This window comes from Stegodyphus dumicola, chromosome 11, assembly GCF_044657685.1.
Source record: "Stegodyphus dumicola isolate Sdum_Otavi_A_Nest chromosome 11, ASM4465768v1".
Classification (NCBI taxonomy): domain Eukaryota; kingdom Metazoa; phylum Arthropoda; class Arachnida; order Araneae; family Eresidae; genus Stegodyphus; species Stegodyphus dumicola.
In genome coordinates, this window is record NC_140778.1 from 116,474,504 (window position 1) to 116,500,004 (window position 25,501).

Genomic DNA, 25,501 nt, shown 5'->3' on the forward strand with positions numbered 1-25,501 from the left:
TTTTAAATATTGCCTTTATGTATGTTTATTAGATTATCTCAATAAATGAATGTTGAAAATTAGGTTTTATATTTTATTAAATTTAAGTATATTCTATTTTCTTCACTTACTTTTTATGTGCTTGTGATAACAAAGAAATTCATAATAAATAGAAACAAAAAGTTTCATCGTGTGCTATTTATATTTAACAAAGAACTTACTTTAACATACTTACTATCGTATACTATATTATTTAAATTATTTCTGTACAAAATTATAAAAAGGGCTTGAAATAATCATTGTAATCTACCACTATTCTAAAATGTAGAAACTAAAAATAAGTGAATACATTAACATATGATCGAAAGAAACGGTGTTAAAAAAAACAGCATTACTAGTAAATTCTGCAATCCATAATTATTGCATTTTTAATTGCTTACTATTTAAAAAACACAAATATTTTTTTTATTAATTGGAAGTTTTAGTTCTCTTACCTTCCTTCTGCTATTTATACTTTCAAACACTACTAGTTCATGTTTTTTCTTAAATAGTGCTGTCATGCATGTTGTTTGTTAGGTTATTATTTCATTTTACATATGAATATGGGAAGTTATTAGATTTAAGTATATTTTTGTATGAAATATTTTTACACATTTATTTACTACTTTATACAGTCTTTCATTTGCATATCTTGGAGATATAGAAGTTAATGGTTATATTTTTTACTGTGAAACGCAAATAAATTTATATTTGAGTTCAGGTAAAATACTGATTTTCTTACCTTAAGAACCATTTCCTAATTTATCATGACAGGCAATTTTCAATGTCTCGGAGATTTAACAGAAATAAATGTGATAATGCTGATATCAAAAATGCTCTTTTTTTACCCACATATATCTCGTTACTTTTATTCGTGTCTAATTGAGTTTTATTTACTTAAAACCTACTATTAATGTCATACAGTACAAAGTTCATAATTCGGACATCCATTATCCAGAATGATCTGTAGTCCAGACCTCAAAGCCACAAACTTTACTTATGCGTGAATTGAAAGAAATGTTTAATAATGTAAACAAATAAATATTAAGCTTTTTTTTTTTTTTTTTTTTTGTAAAATTTGATACTATTTAGATCATAATTGCTCTTTATTTCATAAATTACGGTTTCATATTTTTAACTGTATAATTTCTGCATGCCATCTTACCAGATTTAAATTGATGATCTATAATCTGGAATCGCTGAAGTCCCAACGAGTCTGGATTATGGACTTTGTACTGTATATCTATAATAACCACTTTCATAAGTACTCATTTCATAATTACTTAAGGAAAAAAAATGATGAAATCTTAAATAATCGTAACTTAGAATTTAAGTTATTTAAAAAATATAGTTTAAAGTACTGAAAATAAATTAATTCTATTATTAATTATGCATATTTAGTCTAAAGAGAAAAAATTGTATTTTCTTTTGGTTTTCTGGAAATGATAAAATATTTAACTTTTTGAAAAATACAAGGAATGCAAAATTTTAAAAAAGAAGAAAAATATATTAATTATTAAGCTTATTTTTCTGCATAAATCAATATGTAACACAAGGACATAATAACGACATTTTCACAACTATTGCAAAAAAGTGGAATTTTGCAAACATTAAGGTGTCGTTAAGATATCATGATACAATGCTTTCACAACCAAAATATCACCTGCGAAAGATGCAATAATGACATCTATGCTACAAAAACCTCATCTATGCTACAAAAACCTCTCAAGACATAATAAAGATGTCTTTGCAACAGTTACAAAACAGTTACGCGGACATCTGGGCATCTTAAAGACGACATATTACAACGTTTTTGCAACACGACTCGCGACCAGTTTGCAATGATTTGGAATTTTTTTGTTAATAGAACTAAAATTTCTTTATTTTCATTTTCAGCCTTCCTTATGCATTTTAAACTTGAAAGACTGCTCCTTCACTGCACCTTCATATAATGTATGTGCTGGCTATATTTTTCAGTGATTTAATACTATCAACTCTTATAAAGGTTTTTAAAAACTTTCTGCAGAAAACTTTGTTCTTAATACTCATAATAATACAAGTTGCTCAATAAGTTGGATATTTTATTGCTAAAATAAAATCTGTGTCAGTCAGTATATATATATATATATATATATATTTAAACAAATTTTAATTTTAATTTTAACAAACACGTATAAAAGTAAAAAAGCAAATTTAAAGTCAAAATAAAGAAAAAAAGCCAAAATAATTTTTAAAAATGTGCAAAAATATAAAAGATTTAATTTCCGAACTAATCTACAATATCATTTAAATTCAGAAACATAAGCAAATCAAGTGCAAAACCAATCCATGAAAATAAATTCACTAATTTAGCAAATTAAAATTAAACTAAACAATTTTTTTAATGCATAAGTGAATGACTGTTGAGTAGGCAGGAGACAGACTTATCAAGGGGAAGTTGCCTCCAAACCTAACTCTCCAATCATTCAATTCGTGTTTCGTCATTCATGCAGGCAAGGGTAAAAGTCAAAACCAAAAGTAAAAAGAAATACCAATAAAGTGGTACCCTTAGAAATTAACATTTAAGAATTAAAGTTCTAAAAGGAAAATACTAATGAAGTCTTTTAAGAAACAAGCAAGTAAAGTCAAGTATTAAATTAAACTTTTTAAAAAAAATTAATTTTTTATAAAAAAAAATAATCTAGAAACCAATGTATTTTAGAAACCCTTGTCTTGTATTTTAGAAACCCTTGTTTGGGGGCAACTTCCCCTTGATAAGTCTGTCTCCTGCCTACTCAACAGTCATTCACATATGCATTTTAAAAAAATTGTTTAGTTTAATTTTAATTTGCTAAATTAGTGAATTTATTTTCATGGATTGGTTTTGCACTTGATTTGCTTATGCTTCTGAATTTAAATGATATTGTAGATTAGTTCGGAAATTAAATCTTTTATATGTTTGCACATTTTTTTTAAATTATTTTAAAAATTATTTTGGCTTTTTTTCTTTATTTTGGCTTTTTTTTTTTTGGACTTGACATAAATTTGCTTTTTTACTTTTATACGTGTTTGTTAAAATTTAAATTTAAATGTCATTCCTTGCAGCAATGGCACAAAGAATATTTATTTAAATTTGTATTTAAATTAAATTTATTTAATTTTTTCTTATGAAACATTTATATATATATATTTTAAATGTCACTCAGTTTTACTTGGTATGTTGTTTTTCCCCATCTTATATTATTGTTTTAAGATTTCTTTGATATATATATAAATGATTTTAAAACAAACTTTAATCAAGTTACTAATAGTTATAAATAAATAAATTAACCAACAATAATAAGTAAAGAAATTTAGATATTAAATTTATTATTTTTTAGGTACTATACTTATTTCATTCAGGTTAAGTACTTTGTTATCTTTTCATATAAAACATATGAGCCAAAATAACCTGTAAAATACTGATCTGTCTCAATGGAGTGTGATATGCTAATATTGCTACCAGATGTCACCTACAGTATCACTGAGAAACATGAATAAATTATACCTTTGGCATAACTGCCAGCTCTTCTGTTTCATTGTGAGGCTTCCAGTTTTTTTTCGCGTCTTGCGGTTTTTAATTTTAAGCCTTTACTGAGAAAAATATTCCTGAGCAATAAATGAAAATTATTGAATTAAAGAAACCTAAATTAGGCAAATTCCATTCCTCCATTCCTACATTTTCAGCATAATTTATCTGTTACCATTTAATTTGATCTGATTTGTCTTAATCTACAGTAGATGTTTGTAGAATTTTTTACAAAGGTCCCACCCATTTTAAATAAATAATATTTGCATTTAGCCCTCTGAGCAGCATGGGTTTGGGGATCTGTCATGAAGATTTGTATTTAAACAGCCTTTATTAGCTAAATTTGTATAATTACTTACTTTCGTCTCTATTTTCTTTCGTCTCTATAAATAATATTTGCATTTAGCCCTCTGAGCAGCATGGGTTTGGGGATCTGTCATGAAGATTTGTATTTAAACAGCCTTTATTAGCTAAATTTGTATAATTACTTACTTTCATCTCTATTTTCATAAACTTCCATTCATTAAGATGGCATTTATATTATTAAAGAAACTAAGAAAGCAGAACATCTTAAATTTTAAGCTAATATATACCAAGTGACAAAAAATCTCATGACCAGATAAAGCTGGTCATGGCACTCAGAGGATTAATTTTGTTTTGCATCTGCATATAGTACATTACCAAATTTATCCACACAATAGTATATATATTAATTGTTAATTTAAATTTCATCATGTTTAAAAGTTCTCCTTCCATGTTTTGGATTTTCCCAGGATAAAAGTGTAAGGAAATTACAAGGGAAAAAAATGTAAAATTTCTAATTAAGTATTAATGTATTTTTCATCATATTATAAATAGTTCAGTAACCTGACTCATGCATTATAAAATGAATTTAATTCAGCTTTAAGATCCTTCAAAATAACTGCATTGTACAGTTCATGAACCTCTCAGAAACTTTCAGCTTTCACAGAAGAACCTCCTGAGCTTTCATATTTCAAGTGAGGTAGCTATGCCACAGTAAACCCTATTATTTTACACTTTTTTTTTTTTTTTTTTTTTTTTTTTTTTTTTTTTTTTTTTTTTAAGTTATATGACTGGTGTTATAATTAACTGGAAGGAACTTGGAGTTTGAATGTAATTTTGTTGCAAGTCAATGGGAAAATAGCAGCAGAGACCTACCAAATATTAAAACAAGCATTTAGGGAGGAAACTATATTCATACTCCAATTTGTCAATATTTCAAGTAGTTTTAAAATGGAAGAATGTCTGCTGGGAATTACGAATATTCTTTTTTTAAATAAAATAGAACTTCTGAAAAAATCCATGAGGATTTCCATTTAACAGTTAATAAACCTTTATGCGGCCTTTAATCAGTCTTTCAAAACTTGTAGGCAAATTTTAATGGATAAACTACAAGTGTGATGCATTGCAGCAAAATTCATGGTCTTCTGATGATTAAAAAAGGGAATTAAATATGCCCAGAATTTAAACAATGGTGTGAAAAGGACTGAAACTTCAGGTCATGGTTAGAGGTGAAACAAAAATATATATTTATGACCCTGAAAGGAAATGGCAGTCATCTCAGTGGGACTCACTGAATTCATTATAATTGAATAACATATGTCATGTCTGGAGTAACTCAAAACCATGCTGATTTTTTTCTTCCCTTTTTGAACAATAGGCTTGTCCACAAGGAAGCTATCCTAGAAGGACAAAATGTGAAGGAGCTGTATTAATGGAATGTTTTGAAATATGCAGTTTAGAGAATAGGTTTAACGAAAATGTCACAGATCTGGAAAAAAGTATGTGGATGACCACCATTGCGGTGTACCAGCTCATTCTTCACTTGTATGCCAAATTCTGACTTTCACATATATGGCTGTCATTTCCCACTCTTTTAATGACTCAGCTTACTCTCTGCAGTTCCCCTCCCCCCCCAAAAAAACGGAAATGAAGCTGAAGAAGAAAATATCTGAGGTAATAGATGATATTAAAAAGGTAATGCAGGATGTACTGAAAGAAATGACTGAAAATTGTTTTCATGTATACTTCCAAGTATTAAAATGATGATGAACATCAATAAACTTATGCTTCAAATGCAGCAGCAGACTACTTCAAAGGAGATTAATTTTGTAAAATTGTCTTGAAAATATATTTTTAATAAATTTCTGGGAACTTTTGGCTCATACTTTATATGATAAGATTTGATAAATTCATCATTTAATGTTACTAATGAAATTGTTTTTCAGGGACGCATTCTTTCCAATATAGATCAAAGAATAAGGATACTTCCTTTAGATGGGCCTGTTTTTAGCATCATTGTTGGGTAATTAACTTTCATATTTTAAATTGCAAATATGTGAAATAGTACTCTAATATAGGACATACTTTGCAAATACATAAAAGATTGAGAAATATAATATTAAGATAGTCACAAAAATATGACAGCATATTCAGTACAGATCCAATATTATAGAGGATGATTAGGGAAGAAAAAGTGAGGTATCAATTACAGCACTAAATATATCTGCTACAAGTAGCTAATTATATTAACATTCATGCTGTATTGGCTTAAATAATTAAGTTTTGAGTGGCATTTTTTATATTTCCTTCTACATGAGCTGAGGTAGAGTGAAGTCCTACTTGAGCTGAAGAAAAAAATATGGCAAAAGATTGAAGACAAAAACATTAAATTCATACAGGCTACTTAGTCCAGTTTTGATGACTGATAAATATGCTGAATGTCAAAGATGTATTTCTGGGATTTATCTTGACTTGTCTCATTTTGATGAATATGTGAATTCCCTAAATATCAAAATACTTCCTTAATTAGAAAATTCATACATTCATACCACATGAGGTCGTACTTCATATCGTGGCAAAATGGCTCGGCTCTGTCATTTGGGGGTTATTTCAGAAGTTCTGCCATTTTTAGCAATCATCAGATTAAGAAAATATTTATTAATCATGGTATAATCATTCTAACTTCCCCTATTTATCTCATTTTCAAAAACTTATCAAAGAATATTAACCGTTATTGTACTCAGTCTAAATTATATCAGTAATCTTCACATTCAAAATATAATCATTCCTGTCATGATGACATCCTCCCAAAAATGACCAGTATTTCTGAGAACATAAATAAACACTAGTTTGGTGTTAAACATAAATAAACACATGGTTGTTTTAGGAAAGATTGAAATTTTTATTCATAACTACTCCTATTGAATAAAAGAAATGGTATGCCACTGATATCGGCTGTATATCTTTTCAAAAAAAGAAATTTTATTGAAAGCTCTGTATCATTGTTACTATTTAAATCTGCATCAAGAATCCTTTTATAATATACAGTACTAATTTTGAATGATATATAAAGATTACCAAGACATGGTTGAGTAATATTCAGAGCTGTGACTGTCTGCAAATATAATACCAACATGTAAGTGTCTGTAGAATTAATGAAAATTTAAGAAATGAGCTTGAGTGTATATATCTAGAAAATGGGAGTAGTTTGGGACTGGGGTATTATAGCAACATAAACTTCCAGTGTGTAGCTTTAATGTTTGGAATTTAGTATATGTATTTGATAAAATCATGATGAAGTTGATATTTGTTACAATAAAGTATTCCTAGACGTGCTGCCGGTCATAAAAGTGGCTAATATACTTGCTACATGAGAAGTTTAGAAATATAATATTCTGAGGTGCCATTTTGCTATCAGGACCAGATTCAGAAATGTCTTAATGTGTGTGCGTTTACAGTACAAAGTCTTTAATCCGGAATGATCTGTAATCCGGACCTCAAAGCTAAAAAGTTTCTGCGCATGCGTCAACGCATGCGCATAATACCTTTACCCATGCATATACGCATTTACGCATGCACATAATACGTTTATGCATGCATTTAATGTATAACGGATAGTGATGAGTCTGTACTACCGAACCGGGTATTTTGTAACGGGTACTGAAAATCGGTACGTCCAAGTACCCGTTACTTCAGTACCAAAATTGGTACTTTTCGGTATTCGTTACTTCTGTACCGAAACGGGTACTTTTCGGTATTCGTTACTTCTGTACCGAAACGGGCACTTTTCGGTATTCATTACTTCTGTACCGAAATGGATACTTTTCGGTATTCGTTACTTCTGTACCGAAACGGGTGCTTTTCGGTATTCGTTACTTTGTAACGAAAATATGCGTCTCTTCTCAGTATTTCGGTATTCGTTACTGGAGGATCGATGAGGGTTCAGCTCACTTCGGTTTTGATACGAGGACAGTAGTATCTGGTTGTATTTGTGAAATGGTGATATGCGCTCCTTGTGTCCATGAATGGTCTGCTCATCAGACACTTCCGTAGTTGACATGTTTTCTGATATTCAAAATCTTACTCCGTACAGATAAAGTCAAACACGTGGTGACGTGGCAGAGTTCCTTCAGTGCGCAAAATCGTTAGCTGCGTATTTCGGTACTCCAAATCGTTACTAGGGCACTTCGGTACTCCAAATCGTTACTAGGGTACTTTGGTACTCCAAATCGTTACTAAGGTACTTCGGTACTCCAAATCATTACTAGGGTACTCCGGTACAGTAAACCGTTACTAGGGTACTCCGGTACAGAAAACCGTTACTCCGGTATTTCGTTACTTCGGTACTCCAAATCGTTACTTGGGTACTCAGTACTTGAAATCGGTTTTCGGTACTTTTCAAAGTAACGGTTACTTGAGTAATATTATTTACGGTATTTTGTACCGGGTACTTGTCTGTACCCATTACTCTCGTACCGGGTACTCTGTCATGTACAGAAGTTGCCCATCACTAATAACGGACGGTATAAGCTAGGCTAAAATTATCTAATTATCTATTTCAGTTAATGTTGCAGATTGCATTGTTCCTTAATCTTCTAATTGGATCCATCTTATTATTTTTTGCAGACTGTTAGAGCAGTTTTATAAAAAGTAAGCTTGAACTTTCAATTATGTCAAAAAGAGTGTCCGATTCTGGAGCTGCCAAAGGATCTACAAAGCGAAAGCATGTTTCGATGTACCGCTTCTGATAGTGAAGAAAGTGACAGAGAGGTTATTGAAAACGAAAAAATTTCGATTGACAGGTTAGTCGGTATTCTCGACACAGCAATTACAGGACTTGAACAGTGGAACTGAACAAGAAATTATGTCTGTTTATAGAATTAAAGAGAAAGTATTAGCACAAAAAATGAAGCAACTTAAACAACTTACACTGAACGAAATGTTTAATAAAGTAAAATAAATATTAAGCTTTTTTTTTTTTTGTAAATTTTGATAACCCTTTAGATCATAATTGCTCTTTATTTCATAAATTACGGTTTTCATATTTTTAATTTTATAATTTCTGCATGCCATCTTACCAGATTTAAATTATGATCTATAGTCCGGAAAAACCTCTAATCCGGAATCACCGAAGTCCCGACGAGTTCGGATTAAAGACTTTGTACTGTATGTGTATATGTATACACACACATACATTTGTGCTTACATATATACCTGCATACATGAACACATCCATCCATACATACATTCATACATACATTTTTGGATCCGGTCCTGATAACAGAATAGTACCTATTCTGTAATGTAAGTTTAAATCACAGAAGAAAATCTTGTATGCCAAATTCCTGATTATTTATGTTAATTAATCTATATAATTGTATTTAACTAAATATGTGTAAAATTGTGTAAATAAAACTATCAACTAAATCTGTGTAAAATCAAGATATTTACTTAAATTTACTTAGAGTATGGTTTTTAATACGTTTAATTACTTTTTTTTTTTTTTTTTTTGAACATCTTCTTATTAATCTATTATTTGTGAGGCAAGCTCGTGTGTTAAATATTTTTTCAAATACTTTCACTTATACATAATTCATCACAGTATATCTTACAAAAATTACCTTAAGCATCTTAAGTTTTAGCTAATGAAATTTAGAATACATTAAGTTTCTAGTTAAATTTACAGGAGCATATGTGATAATACATACAGTATCTAAGTCCAAAAATTGGATGTTCAATATTCGGACTTAAAAAAAAAAAGCAGCACTTTATTTTTTAAACAATATGTTGGTAATGATAATAAATAGTAAAAAAAAAAAACCCCATCTGTGCCATAAAAGGTAAAAGCGATTTTTCTGCCAATTAGCTGGTATTCCTGTATGTCACTTTAATGACAATATTTTGTTGAATTGTTCAATGAATACTTGGATACTTAAATTAAAACTGTAGCAGCTGTTTCTGGGATAAGCATAACTGGTTGAAAATTCTTCAGACAGTCTCCTAAGAGAATCTGAAAGAGGAGACACTTTCATTTCTCACAAAGTCATTGCAAAGCGAGATGATGATCTGGTCAAGTACGAGAGTAATTTTGGTGGAGGGGGAGGCAAACATCTGTATTTGGAGGGCAGTTCTTCTGGAAAGAAAAATAGGCACATGATCTTAAGAAAAAACCAGGATCATTGGACTATTGTTCATTAAGCCTCATGTATTTTGCTAAACAGAATTTGGCAAAATACATGAGGCAATAAGATGAGTCCAACTTTGTAAATGAAGTATACAGTACAAAGTCTGTAATCCGGACGTAGAAATGTTTAATAAAGTAATCCGGAAAAACCCCTAATCCAGAATCGCCGAAGTCCCGACGGTTTCTGATTACTTTGTACTGTAGTATTAAAATAATTATCTATTTACTTGCAACACACTGAGTATCATCACTGGTGCACTTGCTTAGCTTGGCATTTCTTTCTACGGAATCACAATATGACTTACGTTAGCCATAACTACTCTTCTGGCCCTTAAGTAGTTGTGGAGGGGCAAAGTACATTTTTGTATGTGACCTAAACATAATGTGAAGCACCAAGATATACGTATTCGAAATGGAATGTTGCTCATACAGGTTTTTGTTTGTTGGCAAAGTAAAAAGAAGAAATAATAGATTTCAAGGAACTGAATATCAGTTTTAACATAGAAAATTGTGTTCTTCCTTAAATTTCCAATATGATCAAGCTTATTATTTTTTCACAGGTTATAATTATTAGGGTTATCTCATGAAAATTAAAATTTAGTTTCTGTTTATATCTAAAGAGCTTCTAATTCTGGAATTGTCGCAGGATGTGCAAAGTGAAACCATATTTAGTTCTAGCCTTCTATAGCAGCCTTGACTTATTTCAGGTTTAAGAAAGTGCAATTTCAAAATTAGGTTAAGCAGTAAACTTATTTTGATATAAAATTTGAATGCTGTAGAAGATGAAATTTTCAAATTAATGTAATTTTCAAAAAAATGCAGAGAAGTGATAATAAAGTGAATTGCCATAACAGAAGTTTTCCATTCTGATCACAGTGCCGAAATCAACTAACGGGTCTCATTTATGCCCTATTAATAGCATTGTACTATATTAATGCCATGTATTAACTATATTGACATGCTTAATTTATTGCTGCTGATCATTAAATTTTATTCTTTTCGAAATCCCGGGATTTAATCGAGAAATCCCTTGGATTGGGCTTCTAAGATGTTATTCTCCTCTTTCTGTACTATGAACCCCCTGGAATAGCTTTTATATTGAACAGTATTTAAGAGGCATATATATTTCCTCAAAAATATTAACTCATATAAGCATGTCTTGTTTGGGATTCGAGTCTGAGTGCGTCAGGGTTGAAGCAGAAAATATCGCTACCAATAGTGAAGAAAGTGACAAAGATGCTTTGAAAATGAAAAGATTTTGATGGACAGTTTAGTGAAAATTCTAAATGTGGCAATTTCAAGAGTTGAACAGTGGAACTTTGTAACTGAACAAGAAATTATATCTTTCTATAAAATTAAAGAGAAAATATTGACTACAAAAACAAAGCAGCTTAAACAACTACGTTAAAAGAAAAGTTTAATGAAACAAATAAGTAAATATTAACCATTTTTGTTAAATTTTGATTCTCTTAAGGTCATAAATGCTTCCTTATTTCATAAGCAACTTTTTAGCATTTTTAATTTCATAATTTCTACATGTTATCTTCCTAGATGATCTAAAATCCAAAACTGCTAAAATCTCGGCAGGTCCAGATCTCAGATATTGTATTCCATTGTGTGTGTTTGTTTTTGTGTGTTGAGTATAAACAACCAAAAGCTTATTCCTCCTTTTTTTTTCTTTTCTTTTTAGTGTCTTGTCAGAAGTTGAGAGGATTGTAATGTGGTGGCAAGCAGTAACTTCAACTCCTTATTATACCTCAGCTATAACAGATCATGTTCTGTCCAAAGATTTTACTCGATTAGATATGATGATAATAGAGGTAACATATTAAACTGTTTTACCATTAAAATTTATGTTTTAAAAGTTATCTTTGAAATGTGAAATGAAACTCTTTTAAGTGGAAAACAGATTTCCCTTGTACTTAGACATTAGAACATTTTAAACTGAATACCTTCTTAAATAAATTCATAAATTTAAGGAACGTATATACATTATAAAATAAGCACTTTTAGATGGAAAAGTTTTTTATTAGTTATGTATACTGAATCCAGATAATTAATTGTATATGGATAAATAAAAGTGAAACATATCAAGTAAGCAAGCTATTTCACTATACAGATAAATTAAATTAATGTATAAAATTTAATTAGTTTCTATAAAATTCTAAACATTCACAAATTTATGCATGTCATCAATATGAAATATAATGTCATATATGAAGCTGCTTAGCACCCAAGTACACACTTATGTTGTTGTTTCAAAATGTGTGGTTATAAAAAACCTGAGATAGTAAAACTTTAAAATGTAGTTTAAAGAAATTAAATGATGAATACTAAAGAGACCCAAAGTTGTATAAAGTCATTTAAAAACATCAAGAAGCTTAATAGGAATCATAACATTAAAAGTCCTTTTTTGAATTTCTTTGAAATAGTATTTCAACGTTCTCCAGTATGGTTATGGAAAATACATTATTAAGAATGCAGCAATCCAGTGTGTAGATTTTCATGACGAATTTTGATGGTGGCAACGTCTGTTGACAGTAATTAGAAGCACTGTACTTTCAATTGGTTGATATCAAACTGCTGATCTATAAGGAGTTTGGGGCGGCAAGTGTTATAGTGTTATGTTTTCTAGCTCACTGAATTGCTCCAAATCTGTATACCAAATTTGTCATGTTTTTTCCTGAAAGCAAGCATAATTGCTACATAGTCCTTTTATGCACTGTACAATATTTGAAACTTCTATTTAGCATGTTACTTTGAAAGAGGTAGTTATGAACACTGATAATCTGATGAACATATACTCAAGAGTGTATGAACTATCCATAGTGAATTGTAGCATATTAGGAAATAGAAAGGAATAGTGTGTCACATCAGATAACACCAGTCTGCTGCTGTATATTTTATGAATTTTAAATTATGAGAGCTGGTTTCATCTATTAAAAAAATGGAAATGCCATAGTATTCATTGACTTAGATCCTTCAAACCTTAGATCTTTATTCTCTTAAGTGAGTTCTTCATCAAGTTTTCTAAAAGCATGCTTCAAGTAGAGATGTCTTTCCTATGAACTAATGGTATCACTAGATTACTACTTCTTCCTCAGTCAACATTGCATCGAAAACATGAATTATGACAACTGCAATCAGATCTTTCATAACCCATGTGAACTACCTTCTGTCAAACCATATTATCTAGTTTTAATAAAATCTATCTTTTGGGGTGAAAAAAGAGTTTTTTAATCTGATTATTGATTTATTTATGTAAGTTAAAACAGCAGATCACATTTTTTTAATATTTTTCCTTGTTCTAATGATGATCATAATTATCATGGAACTTTGAATTTGCCTAAAAATCTGCTTAACCAAAATGGTGAAAGAGTATAGCATTGAATTTTACAATTGGAAAATTTATCATCCCCATCATTTTAAGTACTTATTATTATGATGAAAAGAAGACATTATAATAATACAGATAATATACATTATGATAACTATGTAGAGTGTGCAGAAATAGTACACTCTAAAATCTCTGCCTAAAGAGTCTAATACAGATAATATACATTATGATAACTATGTAGAGTATGCAGAAATAGTACACTCTAAAATCTCTGCCTAAAGAGTCTGATATTCATGCTGTTCATTGGGGATAATACAGCATAGCTATTCATGAGCATTGCAAGAAAAACAGAAAAAAAGTTCATTATTAATACCAATATACATATATATATATATATATATATAAAGTATTGTAATAGCAATATATAAATGTATTGTACCACTTCCTTCTCCCCCCCCCATAACAATGTTAAATACATTTATTTTTAATCAGTTGCCAATGTAAAATTTTAAATTAGACAAAACTTTTTGTACTTTTGAAGAAGAAGGATCTGTGTCTGATTGTCGTCTAAATCTATGCCAAATAAAGATTGTCTTTTTTGGTCTAATTTTAAATATCTATTTTAACTTTAAATTGCTGAAAATAATTCTTATAGCTTATTCAAAATAGCATCATCCAAAATGATACCACCTTTACCTAACAAAATAGGCTGCTGATTCTCATCTCATTTTAATGAATCTTAATACCTAACCATTAAAAGTATGTTTGGTAACCTATTACTATATTAAAAGTCGTGGATTAAAAATGCAGGCCACCAGATCTAAATTAGAGCTTTGGGGGCCACAGCCCCCAAGGGATTTTGAGTGACCTTAGTTGAAACAGAAACAATACATTTTTTTTATTAAATAAAACTGTTATGAATATAACTTTATAATACTATTATACAAGGGGGCATAAAAAGTTTGGAGACTAGATCTGTAGCATGTCGATAGATAGCAGCACAAGCCTGCACATAAAGTCGCAGGGAGCACTGATCTCCATAAGTCAGCATGTCAAGAGACATCGCACTGTGTCCATCAACAGCTGTGCATCTCATGCTGTTGTGATGATGTGCATTACCGTGTTATTCCAACATGAGTAGTTAGTTTGAACAAAGAGCAAATAGGAAATTCTATGTGAGACTTGGCAAATCTGTCATTGAGATGTTGCACATGATGCAACACATACGTGGCTATCTGAAATTTTCAGATAGTTGAACTTTTACCATATTTAAAATAACTTCTGATATTAATATTTTGATTTAAATATTGGCTAGACTGTTCTTTGAAAGTATGTACAAAATTTTGATTTCAAAGCAGTCCCGGATCTAGGGGGGAGACAAGCCGGGGTCTGTGCCCCGGGCGGCAATTTCTGAGGGTGGCAAAATGAAGAGCGGCGCTGAATTGTATTTGGAATGTTGTCAAATTTTGATGTAACATTAGCAGTTTTAAAGCCAGGTTTAAAACCTCTTTTAAGAATATTTATAATTAATTACTTGAAACCTTTTAATGGAGCAAACAGTTTTAAAAGTAAGCTAAGTACAGCCGAACATGACTCTAAAGATAAGATCAGAGAGAGGACAATAGAGGGACTCCAAGCATCACTGAAAAAGTCAAAGTACCCTGTCCCTCTGCCAACCCAACATACAGTTTTATTACGAAGGTACTCCGTAAACACCTTGGGCTTTGGTCCCTGTAAGTGATGCCTGAAGCAGAGAATCTATATATCTTTCTCTTCAACTTCTTTACCTAGAGTCCTTCTGTTGTCCTCTCTTCTGGTGGGAATATTCAAATGAAAAACAGAACGATAGCATAGAGGCGCGTTGTTTTTATATCAACGCCTCTTACGAAATAAATGGAGAAGCATTGTAAATTGTAACACTTTCTTAACATCCAATACAAATTAACCTTGGACCAATGAAATAATTCAAATTAATATACATCGAGAATATACAACAGAAATGAAGTAAGGCATTTTGATTTTTTGCTGCCAGTCGGCAACCTAGGTTTTAAAAATGGATTTATTTATTTTTTATAGTTTTTAAAGTTTTTTTTTTTTTTTTTTTAAATTTGGAGGGTGTTTTTTTTTTTTTTTTTTTTTTTTTTTTTTTTTTTTTTTGTGTGTGTGTGTGTGTCATTTTCTTTTAATATGCCTGCTTCTAGTATTCCTCGCTATATTTAGCGAGACACAACCACTTAGTTAGCGCACATGTCCGCTACGCTGCCCTAATACTGTTGATTGTAATTACGTCAATTTTTAGCTATTCTTATTAAGGCAAGTTATACTGTATATTATTTAGGGTTCAAGAAATCATAAGAGGGTCTAGGAAAAAACTGTCAGGGGCAGAATATAGAACCATAGCAAAAGAGAGGATTGAACAGAGAAAACAAATTATAGCTAAAATGAAAAATGGCTTCACGGAAAAGACAAAATGTCAGACCCTGCCGTAACTTCTGATGGTGCCGAGATTCTAAACAATATTGATATTTCTTGCAATTTGCATGACCAAGATGAAGAATCATCATCTATCATCCTCAAGCAGACTTCATTTCAGCAACTGAGAGAACAACTTTCTTCATAGACCCCCCAAACTAACATCTAGAGCACATGAAATTAGGATATAAAGTATTTTCTCATTTTTCAGTGTGCGCAGCGAAACGAAGAGTGAAAATCTTTTGATTTGTTGGACCCAGGCAGTTGGCCAGTCACAGAAAAAATGAACGATCAGCAGCGATCTTTCTTACAGTCAAGCTGCATTATTAGCCGAAAAGTATCCAGACAACATAGACCTTAGGTGCACTGAACGTGATGGAAGATATTTGACATCTTCATTGTATGAATATGAAGACTTAAATTATTTATTCTAAAACTAGAAATACAATTTTTTTACACCCTGTGAGATTTATCAGAAACATTCCACTGCCCTTACATCAGCATTGTGTACTACAACATTCACTTATTGGAAAAAAGCTTCAGAAAGGTTAACTGAGCACGAAATATCTGAAATCCCACTGAGAGTGCATGATTAAGTAGAAAATTCCACGATAACAAATGAAATAGTGTCAAGGCATCAGGACATTAAAAGACTAATTCACACAGAGAAAGAAAAATGGAAAAAGATCCTATAAGTGAGTATGGATGCTGTATTGTATCTCAACAAACTGTCTTTCTTTACGTGGATCTGATGAAACCCCTGGCAGTCTGCTCACAAAGTGTCGATGTTTGTGTACATCTGGTCACTGAGCATGTAACATACACATATAAAATACAACACATGGCGCAGACCGTTGATTAAAAAAGAAAATCTTTTTTGAAGAACCATGCAGCCTCAGTAAAGATGTTCTAAACAAAAACATCATGGGAAGTTGTTTACTGTGAAATCGCAACTTATATCGCTGGTAAGTGAGTTGTTTATTTTTATTGGAAGTGGCTAAAAATACGTATATATAAACTATTTAAAGTCCTAAATTAAATATGGATGGATTAAAGCCACCAAGTAATCTAAGTTTCGAAGGAAATTTAAGCGAAAATTGGAAGAAATGGAAACAAAAATTCCAAATTTATATATTAGCGTTTGGTGGTATTACTAAATCACCTGAAATTAAAGTAGCTATTTTATTGCATATTATTGGTGAAGAAGCACATGAAAAATTTAATACTTTTAATTTAAGTGAAGAAGATAAGAAGGATGTTGACAAAGTAATTGAAGCTTTTGAAAATTTTTGCATACCGAAAGCAAACGAAAGTTTTGATAGACATATATTTTTCTGTCGAACACAACATGTAGGTGAATCGTTTGATGATTTCTTAACCGATTTAAAGAAATTAAGTAGCAACTGTGGATTTGCAGAATTAAAAGATAGTTTAATAAGGGATAGAATAGTAAGTGGAATTCTAAATAAAAATCTCAAAGATAGATTATTAAGGGAAGATCAGTTAACATTGGAGAAATGTATTAAAATGTGTAAAGCTTCTGAATTAGCAGAACTTCAGCTGAAAACTTTAACTGAAGAAAATAAAATAGAAGCTATCAAATGTAATAAATTTCGACCTTCAGAGGAAAAAAGTCAGCCTTGTAAGAAAGACTTTCATGTAAAACAAAAGCAACAAAGTACTAAATCTTCTTCAAACTATCAAGGAAATAAGTACAATAATCCAAAACCATGTAGAAAATGTGGAATTTTTCATAAGTTATATAACTGTCCTGCTTATAATAAGATTTGCTTGTACTGTAAAAAGAAAAATCACTTTTCTAAAATGTGCACTTATAAAGATGTTAATGTTGTACAGAATAATTTAGAGCATGAGTTACATAATAATGGTAATGAATATATTTTAGGGTCAGTAGAAGATATAAATCCATTTTCTAAAAATAAAACCGAATGGTTTGAAAAACTAAAAGTAAACATATCTAAATATTTATTTGTTAAGTTGGATACTGGAGCTCAGTGTAATGTGCTACCATTGCCTAAATTTAAACAATTAAATTTAAGAGAGAAATGTTTGACTAAATCAAAAGTCACTTTAAATAATTACAATGGTACTACAATTGATGTAGTTGGAAAATGTAAATTATTATGTGAAACATCGAAAGGGGACAAGGATGAAATAGAATTTCAAGTTGTAGCATGTGATAAAACTGTTCCAGCTATTTTAGGTTTACCTACATTGCAAAAATTAAACCTAATACAAAGGATTTGTACAGTAAATCTTGATTCTAATGAAAAGTTACCAGAACTTTTAAAAGGATATCAAGATTTGTTTAAAGGAACTGGGAATTTAACTGGATATACATATCATATTAAATTAAAATCAGGAGCTGTTGGTAAAATAGAGCCCTGTAGGAAAATTCCACTTAGCTTATTAAATCCATTAAAAAAGGAGTTAGCAAGAATGGAAAAAGATGGTATTATAAAGAAAGTTAACCAACCAACAGAATTCGTGAATTCATTAGTGGTAGTAAGGAAAAAGGATGGAAATTTAAGAGTGTGTTTAGATCCTCAGCACCTTAACCAAAATATACTGAGAGAACATTATCACATACCAACCTTTGAAGAAATTTCATCTCAAATGACAAATGCAAAGGTCTTTAGTATTTTAGATGCAAACAAAGCATTTTGGCAAATTAAACTGTCAGATTCAAGTTGTGAATTTACTACATTTAACACTCCGTTTGGTAGATATTGTTTTTTGAGGTTGCCATATGGACTGAGTTCATCACCAGAAGTTTTCCACAGAATATTCCACAGAAGTTTTTCTGAAATTTTTAGTGATTTAGAAGGAGTTCAAATATATAGAGATGACTTATTAGTTTGGGGTAAAGATAAAAAAGAACATGATTCAAGATTAAAGAAGTTACTAATTCAGAAGTCAAACAACAAAAATCAGCGTTATATTTACCAAATTTTCACAGGACTAGTTTCGATGGTTTTACCGAACCACCATCTTCAGCTGCAAAACCGCAAATGAACCAGATACAAATAATGATTAGATAAGATAAGAAAGCCTGGACAAGAATAAGCAAGTGGCGCCATCTGTTGGTGAAACCAGAACTAAAACATAATTTCTTTAAAGGCCGAAGGCAAATTTGGATTGGAATTAGGATCGTTAACTAGAACAGAAAGATTTTTATGAATGTGAAATGCCTCTAGAAAATCCAGTTCTCCAATGGAAGATGTTTTTTGAATAATTTTGGCAGCAGAAAAACTGAAAGTGTGGTTTTCGGACCAACAATGTTGAGCAACAGAAGACTTCTGTGTTTCTTTTTTTCTAACATATGCCTCATGTTCCTTGACGCGAAATTTTAAGGCTCTCTTAGTTTGGCCAATGTAAATTAAACCACACTGGCAAGGAATCCTGTAAATACCCCAGGAATTCATATCCGGAATGGGGTCCTTGATTATGGAACTCGGAATTTTATTGATGGGAGAATAAACAACCCGAAAGTTAAATTTCTGCAAAACATGTGCAACTTTATAGCTAATTGATGGAAAGAAGGGAATGACAACAGAATTTTTATAATCTCCTAAAACAAGAGTGTGCCTTTTAGTGTGTTGAGATGAGAATTTTTTAACTGCTTGATTAATAATGTTGGGTGGAAAGCCCCTGTCAATAGCTATTGCTTTTAAATAATTTAGTTCTTCATCAAGGGCTAGTTTGGAGGAGCAAACTTGAAGAGCACGGAAAACATAGGAATAAAATGAAGCTAGCTTTTGTTTAGTCGGATGACATGATTTAAAGTGTGGTGGAAGGCAAACCGATGAAGGTTTACGGTAAACCGTAGTACTGAAGTTGGATGTGTTACGTGTGACCAGAATGTCGAGAAACGGAAAAGAATTGCAAGTCTCAAGTTCAAAAGTGAACTGAATAGCAGGATCAATAGAATTCATTGTTGAAAGAACTTTATTTAAATCATCTTTATTACCTTCAAACAGAGTAAAAGTATCGTCTACGTAGCGGAACCATGCCGGGAAGTTTAAAGTTTCAAACAATTTTGATTCATAATAATGCAAACACATTTTGTTTTCCAAAATAAATATTACAAGCAAACTGAGGGATTAGTCATGGGAAGCCCCCTCAGTCCCATCCTGGCTGATATCTACATGCATTATTATGAATCAAAATTGTTTGAAACTTTAAACTTCCCGGCATGGTTCCGCTACGTAGACGATACTTTTACTCTGTTTGAAGGTAATAAAGATGATTTAAATAAAGTTCTTTCAACAATGAATTCTATTGATCCTGCTATTCAGTTCACTTTTGAACTTGAGACTTGCAATTCTCTTCCGTTTCTCGACATTCTGGTCACACGTAACACATCCAACTTCAGTACTACGGTTTACCGTAAACCTTCATCGGTTTGCCTTCCACCACACTTTAAATCATGTCATCCGACTAAACAAAAGCTAGCTTCATTTTATTCCTATGTTTTCCGTGCTCTTCAAGTTTGCTCCTCCAAACTAGCCCTTGATGAAGAACTAAATTATTTAAAAGGAATAGCTATTGACAGGGGCTTTCCACCCAACATTATTAATCAAGCAGTTAAAAAATTCTCATCTCAACACACTAAAAGGCACACTCTTGTTTTAGGAGATTATAAAAATTCTGTTGTCATTTCCTTCTTTCCATCAATTAGCTATAAAGTTGCACATATTTTGCAGAAATTTAACTTTCGGGTTGTTTGTTCTCCCATCAATAAAATTCCGAGTTCCATAATCAAGGACCCCATTCCGGATATGAATTCCTGGGGTATTTACAGGATTCCTTGCCAGTGTGGTTTAATTTACATTGGCCAAACTAAGAGAGCCTTAAAATTTCGCGTCAAGGAACATGAGGCATATGTTAGAAAAAAAGAAACACAGAAGTCTTCTGTTGCTCAACATTGTTGGTCCGAAAACCACACTTTCAGTTTTTCTGCTGCCAAAATTATTCAAAAAACATCTTCCATTGGAGAACTGGATTTTCTAGAGGCATTTCACATTCATAAAAATCTTTCTGTTCTAGTTAACGATCCTAATTCCAATCCAAATTTGCCTTCGGCCTTTAAAGAAATTATGTTTTAGTTCTGGTTTCACCAACAGATGGCGCCACTTGCTTATTCTTGTCCAGGCTTTCTTATCTTATCTAATCATTATTTCCTATCTGGTTCATTTGCGGTTTTGCAGCTGAAGATGGTGGTTCGGTAAAACCATCGAAACTAGTCCTGTGAAAATTTGGTAAATATAACGCTGATTTTTGTTGTTTGACTTCTGAATTAGTATTTATTCGGCGTGTTATTGTGTCTTAATTATTAAAGAAGTTGTTGGACAGAGCCAGAGAAAAGAATGTTAAATTTAATTTAAATAAATGTAAATTTGGGCTGAATGAAGTGAAATATATGGGACATATATTTTCTAAAGATGGTTTAAAACCAGATGAAGACAAAATTAAGGCTATTCTAGATATAAAACCACCAAAAAATGTGAAAGAATTAGAAACTTTCCTAGGAATGATTACATATGTTTCTAGATTTATACCTAATGTATCAGAATTGACATCATGTTTAAGAGATTTGTTGAAAAAACAAGTTATCTGGAACTGGAATGCAACACATGAAAAAGCATTTAGAAGACTAAAAGATGTCTTGGTAAATAAACCAGTTTTACAGTATTATGATATAAACATGCCAGTAGTTTTATCTGTAGATGCATCTCAAGAAGGACTAGGAGCAGTCTTACTGCAGAATAATTTACCAGTAGCATATGCATCTAAGGCATTAACAGATACACAGAAGAATTATGCTCAAACTGAAAAGGAAACTTTAGCTATTGTATTTGCGTGTGAGAAATTTCACCAGTATATATTTGGAAAAAATATTACTGTGGAAAGTGATCATAAACCACTGGAATCAATTTTCAAAAAGCCATTAAATAAATGTCCTGTAAGACTACAAAGAATGCATATAAGATTACAGCCATATCAGTTTGAGATAAAATATAAACCAGGAAAAGAACTTTTTATAGCGGATGCATTATCAAGATCATTCACTGATGAAGGATCTGATTTCTTTGAAGGAGATATAGAAGCTCATGTGGCACTGGTTGTAGAATGTATACCAATGTCTAATGGTAAAATGGAAGTTTTTCAACTGGAAACAGAAAAAGATGAAGAACTACAAGTTTTAAGAAAATTAATTAAAACTGGATGGCCAGATGAAAAATGTATGGTTCCAGAACTGGCAAAACCATATTTTAACTTCAGAGAAGAAATATCAGAAGCAAATGGATTAATATTTAAAAATTCCTGTGTTGTTGTACCAAGAAGTTTACAAAAAGATATGTTAAGCAGAATTCATTATGGTCATTTAAGAGTAGTAAAATGCAAGATTAAAGCAAGAGAAATATTATATTGGCCAGGAATGTCCAAAGAAATTGAAGATTTGGTACTGAATTGTCAAACATGTTTAAGTTTACAAAAAGCTAATACTAAAGAACCAATGATATGTAAAGAAATACCTAATGGTCCATGGGAAGTACAAGGGAACAGACCTCTTTTACTTTCAAGGAAGGGATTATCTAATAGTTATAGATTATTTTAGCAAATATGTTGAAATTGGACATTTGGAAGATTTGTCAAGTGTAGCAGTGATAAAGCAATTGAAATCAATTTTTGCAAGACATGGTATTCCGAAAATAGTATATTCGGATAATGGTCCACAATATAATTGCAGGAAATATAAAGATTTTGCAAGAAGATGGAATTTTGAAACCAGAACTTCAAGTCCTAAATACCCACAGTCTAATGGAATGGTTGAAAGACATATTCAAACTGTCAAGCGAATGTTAGAAAAAGCTGTAGTTGACAACAAGGATCCATATTTAGTTTTACTGGAATATCGTAACTCCTATTTCAGATGAAATTAAGTCACCTTCAGAATTGATGTTTGGAAGAAAAGTAAATGGATTGATGCCTATAAAAGAGAATTTTGTCCAAGCTAAACGATATGAAGACCATAAACAACATTTACTGAAGAGACAAACCTTACAAAAATGTTATTATGATAGGAATGCAAGACCATTAAAATGACTGAAAACAGGAGATCATGTTTACATAAAAGAGAAAGGGAAAAAACTAAATGAAAGAGGGAAAATTATAGAAGAAGGAGAAAGACCACGTTCATATAGGATTATAAGAACAGATGGAAGAATTGTAGAAAGGAACAGAAGAGACCTTCTTAAAGGAACTAATCAGGAAGAGTTTGCAATACAAAACAACTATGAGAATGAAGTTATAGATGAACCCGAGATACATGAAAATAGTAGGAGCACTACAAATTTAGATGTGCCTGTAAGTCCTTCAAAATCTAACAGAAGTGTTGTGTCACCAAATAGTGAAAGAGGTATAGTATCATCAAATTTTTCAAATGGACATAACTACGTCACTCGATCTGGTAGGACTGTTAAGAAACCTTATTATTTAAAAGAATATGTTTAATTTTACTACTATTATTATTTTTTATAAAAAAGGGAGATGTTATATATGTAACTGTAACTGTATCTATTATTATCTTTAACCATAACTGTAATATGGTATAGTAGATGAGTAATGTAGAATAAACGATGTTTGTGTACATCTGGTAATCATCACTGAGCACGTACCCAACACATATAAAATACAACACAGCCGGTACTTACCGGCCATATTAGATCCTGGAGTACAAGCCAGTATTACAGAAATGAATAAGCTGGACGAATATGTGCGATGTTTGGCTCACTCTTTGAATCTTTTCTGTGTGCTTTCTGCCTCGTCTTTTCCCGAAGCAGTTAACTTCTTTGGAATTATCCAGAAGATATTTAGCTTTTTTGTCAGATTCACTATTCGATGGGATATTAAGAAAAGATGTCCAAAAACCAACTCAAAAGGAAGCAGCCAGACGAGATGGTCGTCAAAATATGTGGCTGTCAAGCCCTTCTAACGAATTTACCAGAAGTAGTAAAATCCTTGAAAGGAATTAATTATCCTTCAAAGTACTATATTACTATTTCAAAATTAATTATTTATCAAAGTACAAAGCAGGACATCTGCTACATGTTGTAAAAATTTTTTAATTTATTATCAGCCTGACAATTTGAGTTAATATTCTTCGAGAAATCAATCGAATAAATACTGAAATTCGAATGGAAGATATTATTCTTGCGCATTACATCACATTAATGGAATGTCTGACCAAAACTTTTCAAAAAATGAGAGAAATTCCTACGGAATATTGGATAGAGGAATTTAAAGCGGCTGCCGAAAAAAATTGAGGTTGAACCTATTCTGACAAATAAACGAATTCTAAAACTCAAAAAGAATTTGATAAATTGTGCGAGGACGAATCACGAACATTTCATCATGTTCAGCTACTTTCTAATGCAATAAAAATTGTATTTGATCGAATCATCAGAAATTAAAACGAGGGTAAAGAGGGCTATTACACTAAATTCAAATTTCCATTTCTCAATGGTCGTGAAATATTGAATATATCAACTGAAGAAATGCAAAAGAATGGAGCAGATCTTGCATGAAAATATGAACGAGATCTCTAAACCCATTTGAGTTTTGTCAGGAACTTGCTGTTTTTAAAGAACAAGCCCCAGTGTTATTCATCGACATAAAAAAGGCTAGAGCTTTTTATCTCTTGCAACAGATCTACACCTATGATATTCAGGATGCCTTTCACAATATTTGTATTACCCTGCAGATTTACTATATGCTTCCAACTACATCCGTAAGCTGTAAGCGAAGTTTTTGTAAATTAAAACTTATTTAAAACTAGCTGAGATCATCGATGAGCTAGGAGCATTTATGAAGTCTTGCAACAGAAAATCAAACAGCACATCAAGTTCATTATGACGATGCCATAGATTTATTTTCAGAACAAAAGGCTCGCAGGGTAAAATTTTAATTTCGTAATATTTTAAGAGCATTAGGTAAGAACTTAAAATTATTATTGAAATAAGAATTATGAAAAGAAGTACAAATACTAACCTTTTCCTTTCAGCAGTAGCCCGCATTGTTGTTATGTATAGCTAATGAAAGTTAGTTAGGTAATTAATCAGCTCATCTGTTGTTCTAACTTATGTAATCTATTGTTTGTAACTAAAGATTATTTTTTTACGAGTGCATAATCAAGGGTATCGAAAGACGTATATAATGTTAAAGGTACCATAAGGTATTTTTCATTCTTTAAACGTAACGTTTTTGCTAAAATCTTCTTTAAATATAACATTTATATGTTATATATATATATATATAACATATAAATATAACATTTTTTATAAGCATAACTATACAAATTGCTATTATCTATCACATAATGAATGTTTCTTTTATGTGGAAGTGTCCCGTTTTTTGATTTGTATGGAAGTATCGTGTGTCGAAATACTATCAGTGTGCTGTCAAGGAAAGTTCTAAATGTAAACAAAAAACACTCCATCTGGAGACCGAAGTCCTCGGAGCAGTGTTTCACTTGCAGTGCGGGATTGGCCCCTCCTTTTTTTCTTACTTCCATGGTCTATATTATGTTATATAGACATTATATCCATGGCTAGTT

The 25,501-nt window shown here is 31.2% G+C and overlaps 1 protein-coding gene across 2 annotated transcripts in view; it reads left to right on the forward strand.

The window, feature by feature from the left end:
• LOC118183561 (uncharacterized) overlaps positions 1-25,501 on the forward strand; it is a 130,795-nt gene that overhangs the window by 97,074 nt on the left and 8,220 nt on the right. For both annotated transcript variants that reach the window (XM_035353155.2, XM_085827127.1), the window contains exons 20-22: positions 1,915-1,971; positions 5,815-5,891; positions 11,743-11,872. In XM_035353155.2, coding sequence (XP_035209046.1) covers positions 1,915-1,971; positions 5,815-5,891; positions 11,743-11,872 — 264 coding nt within the window. The remainder of the gene's footprint in view (positions 1-1,914; positions 1,972-5,814; positions 5,892-11,742; positions 11,873-25,501) is intronic.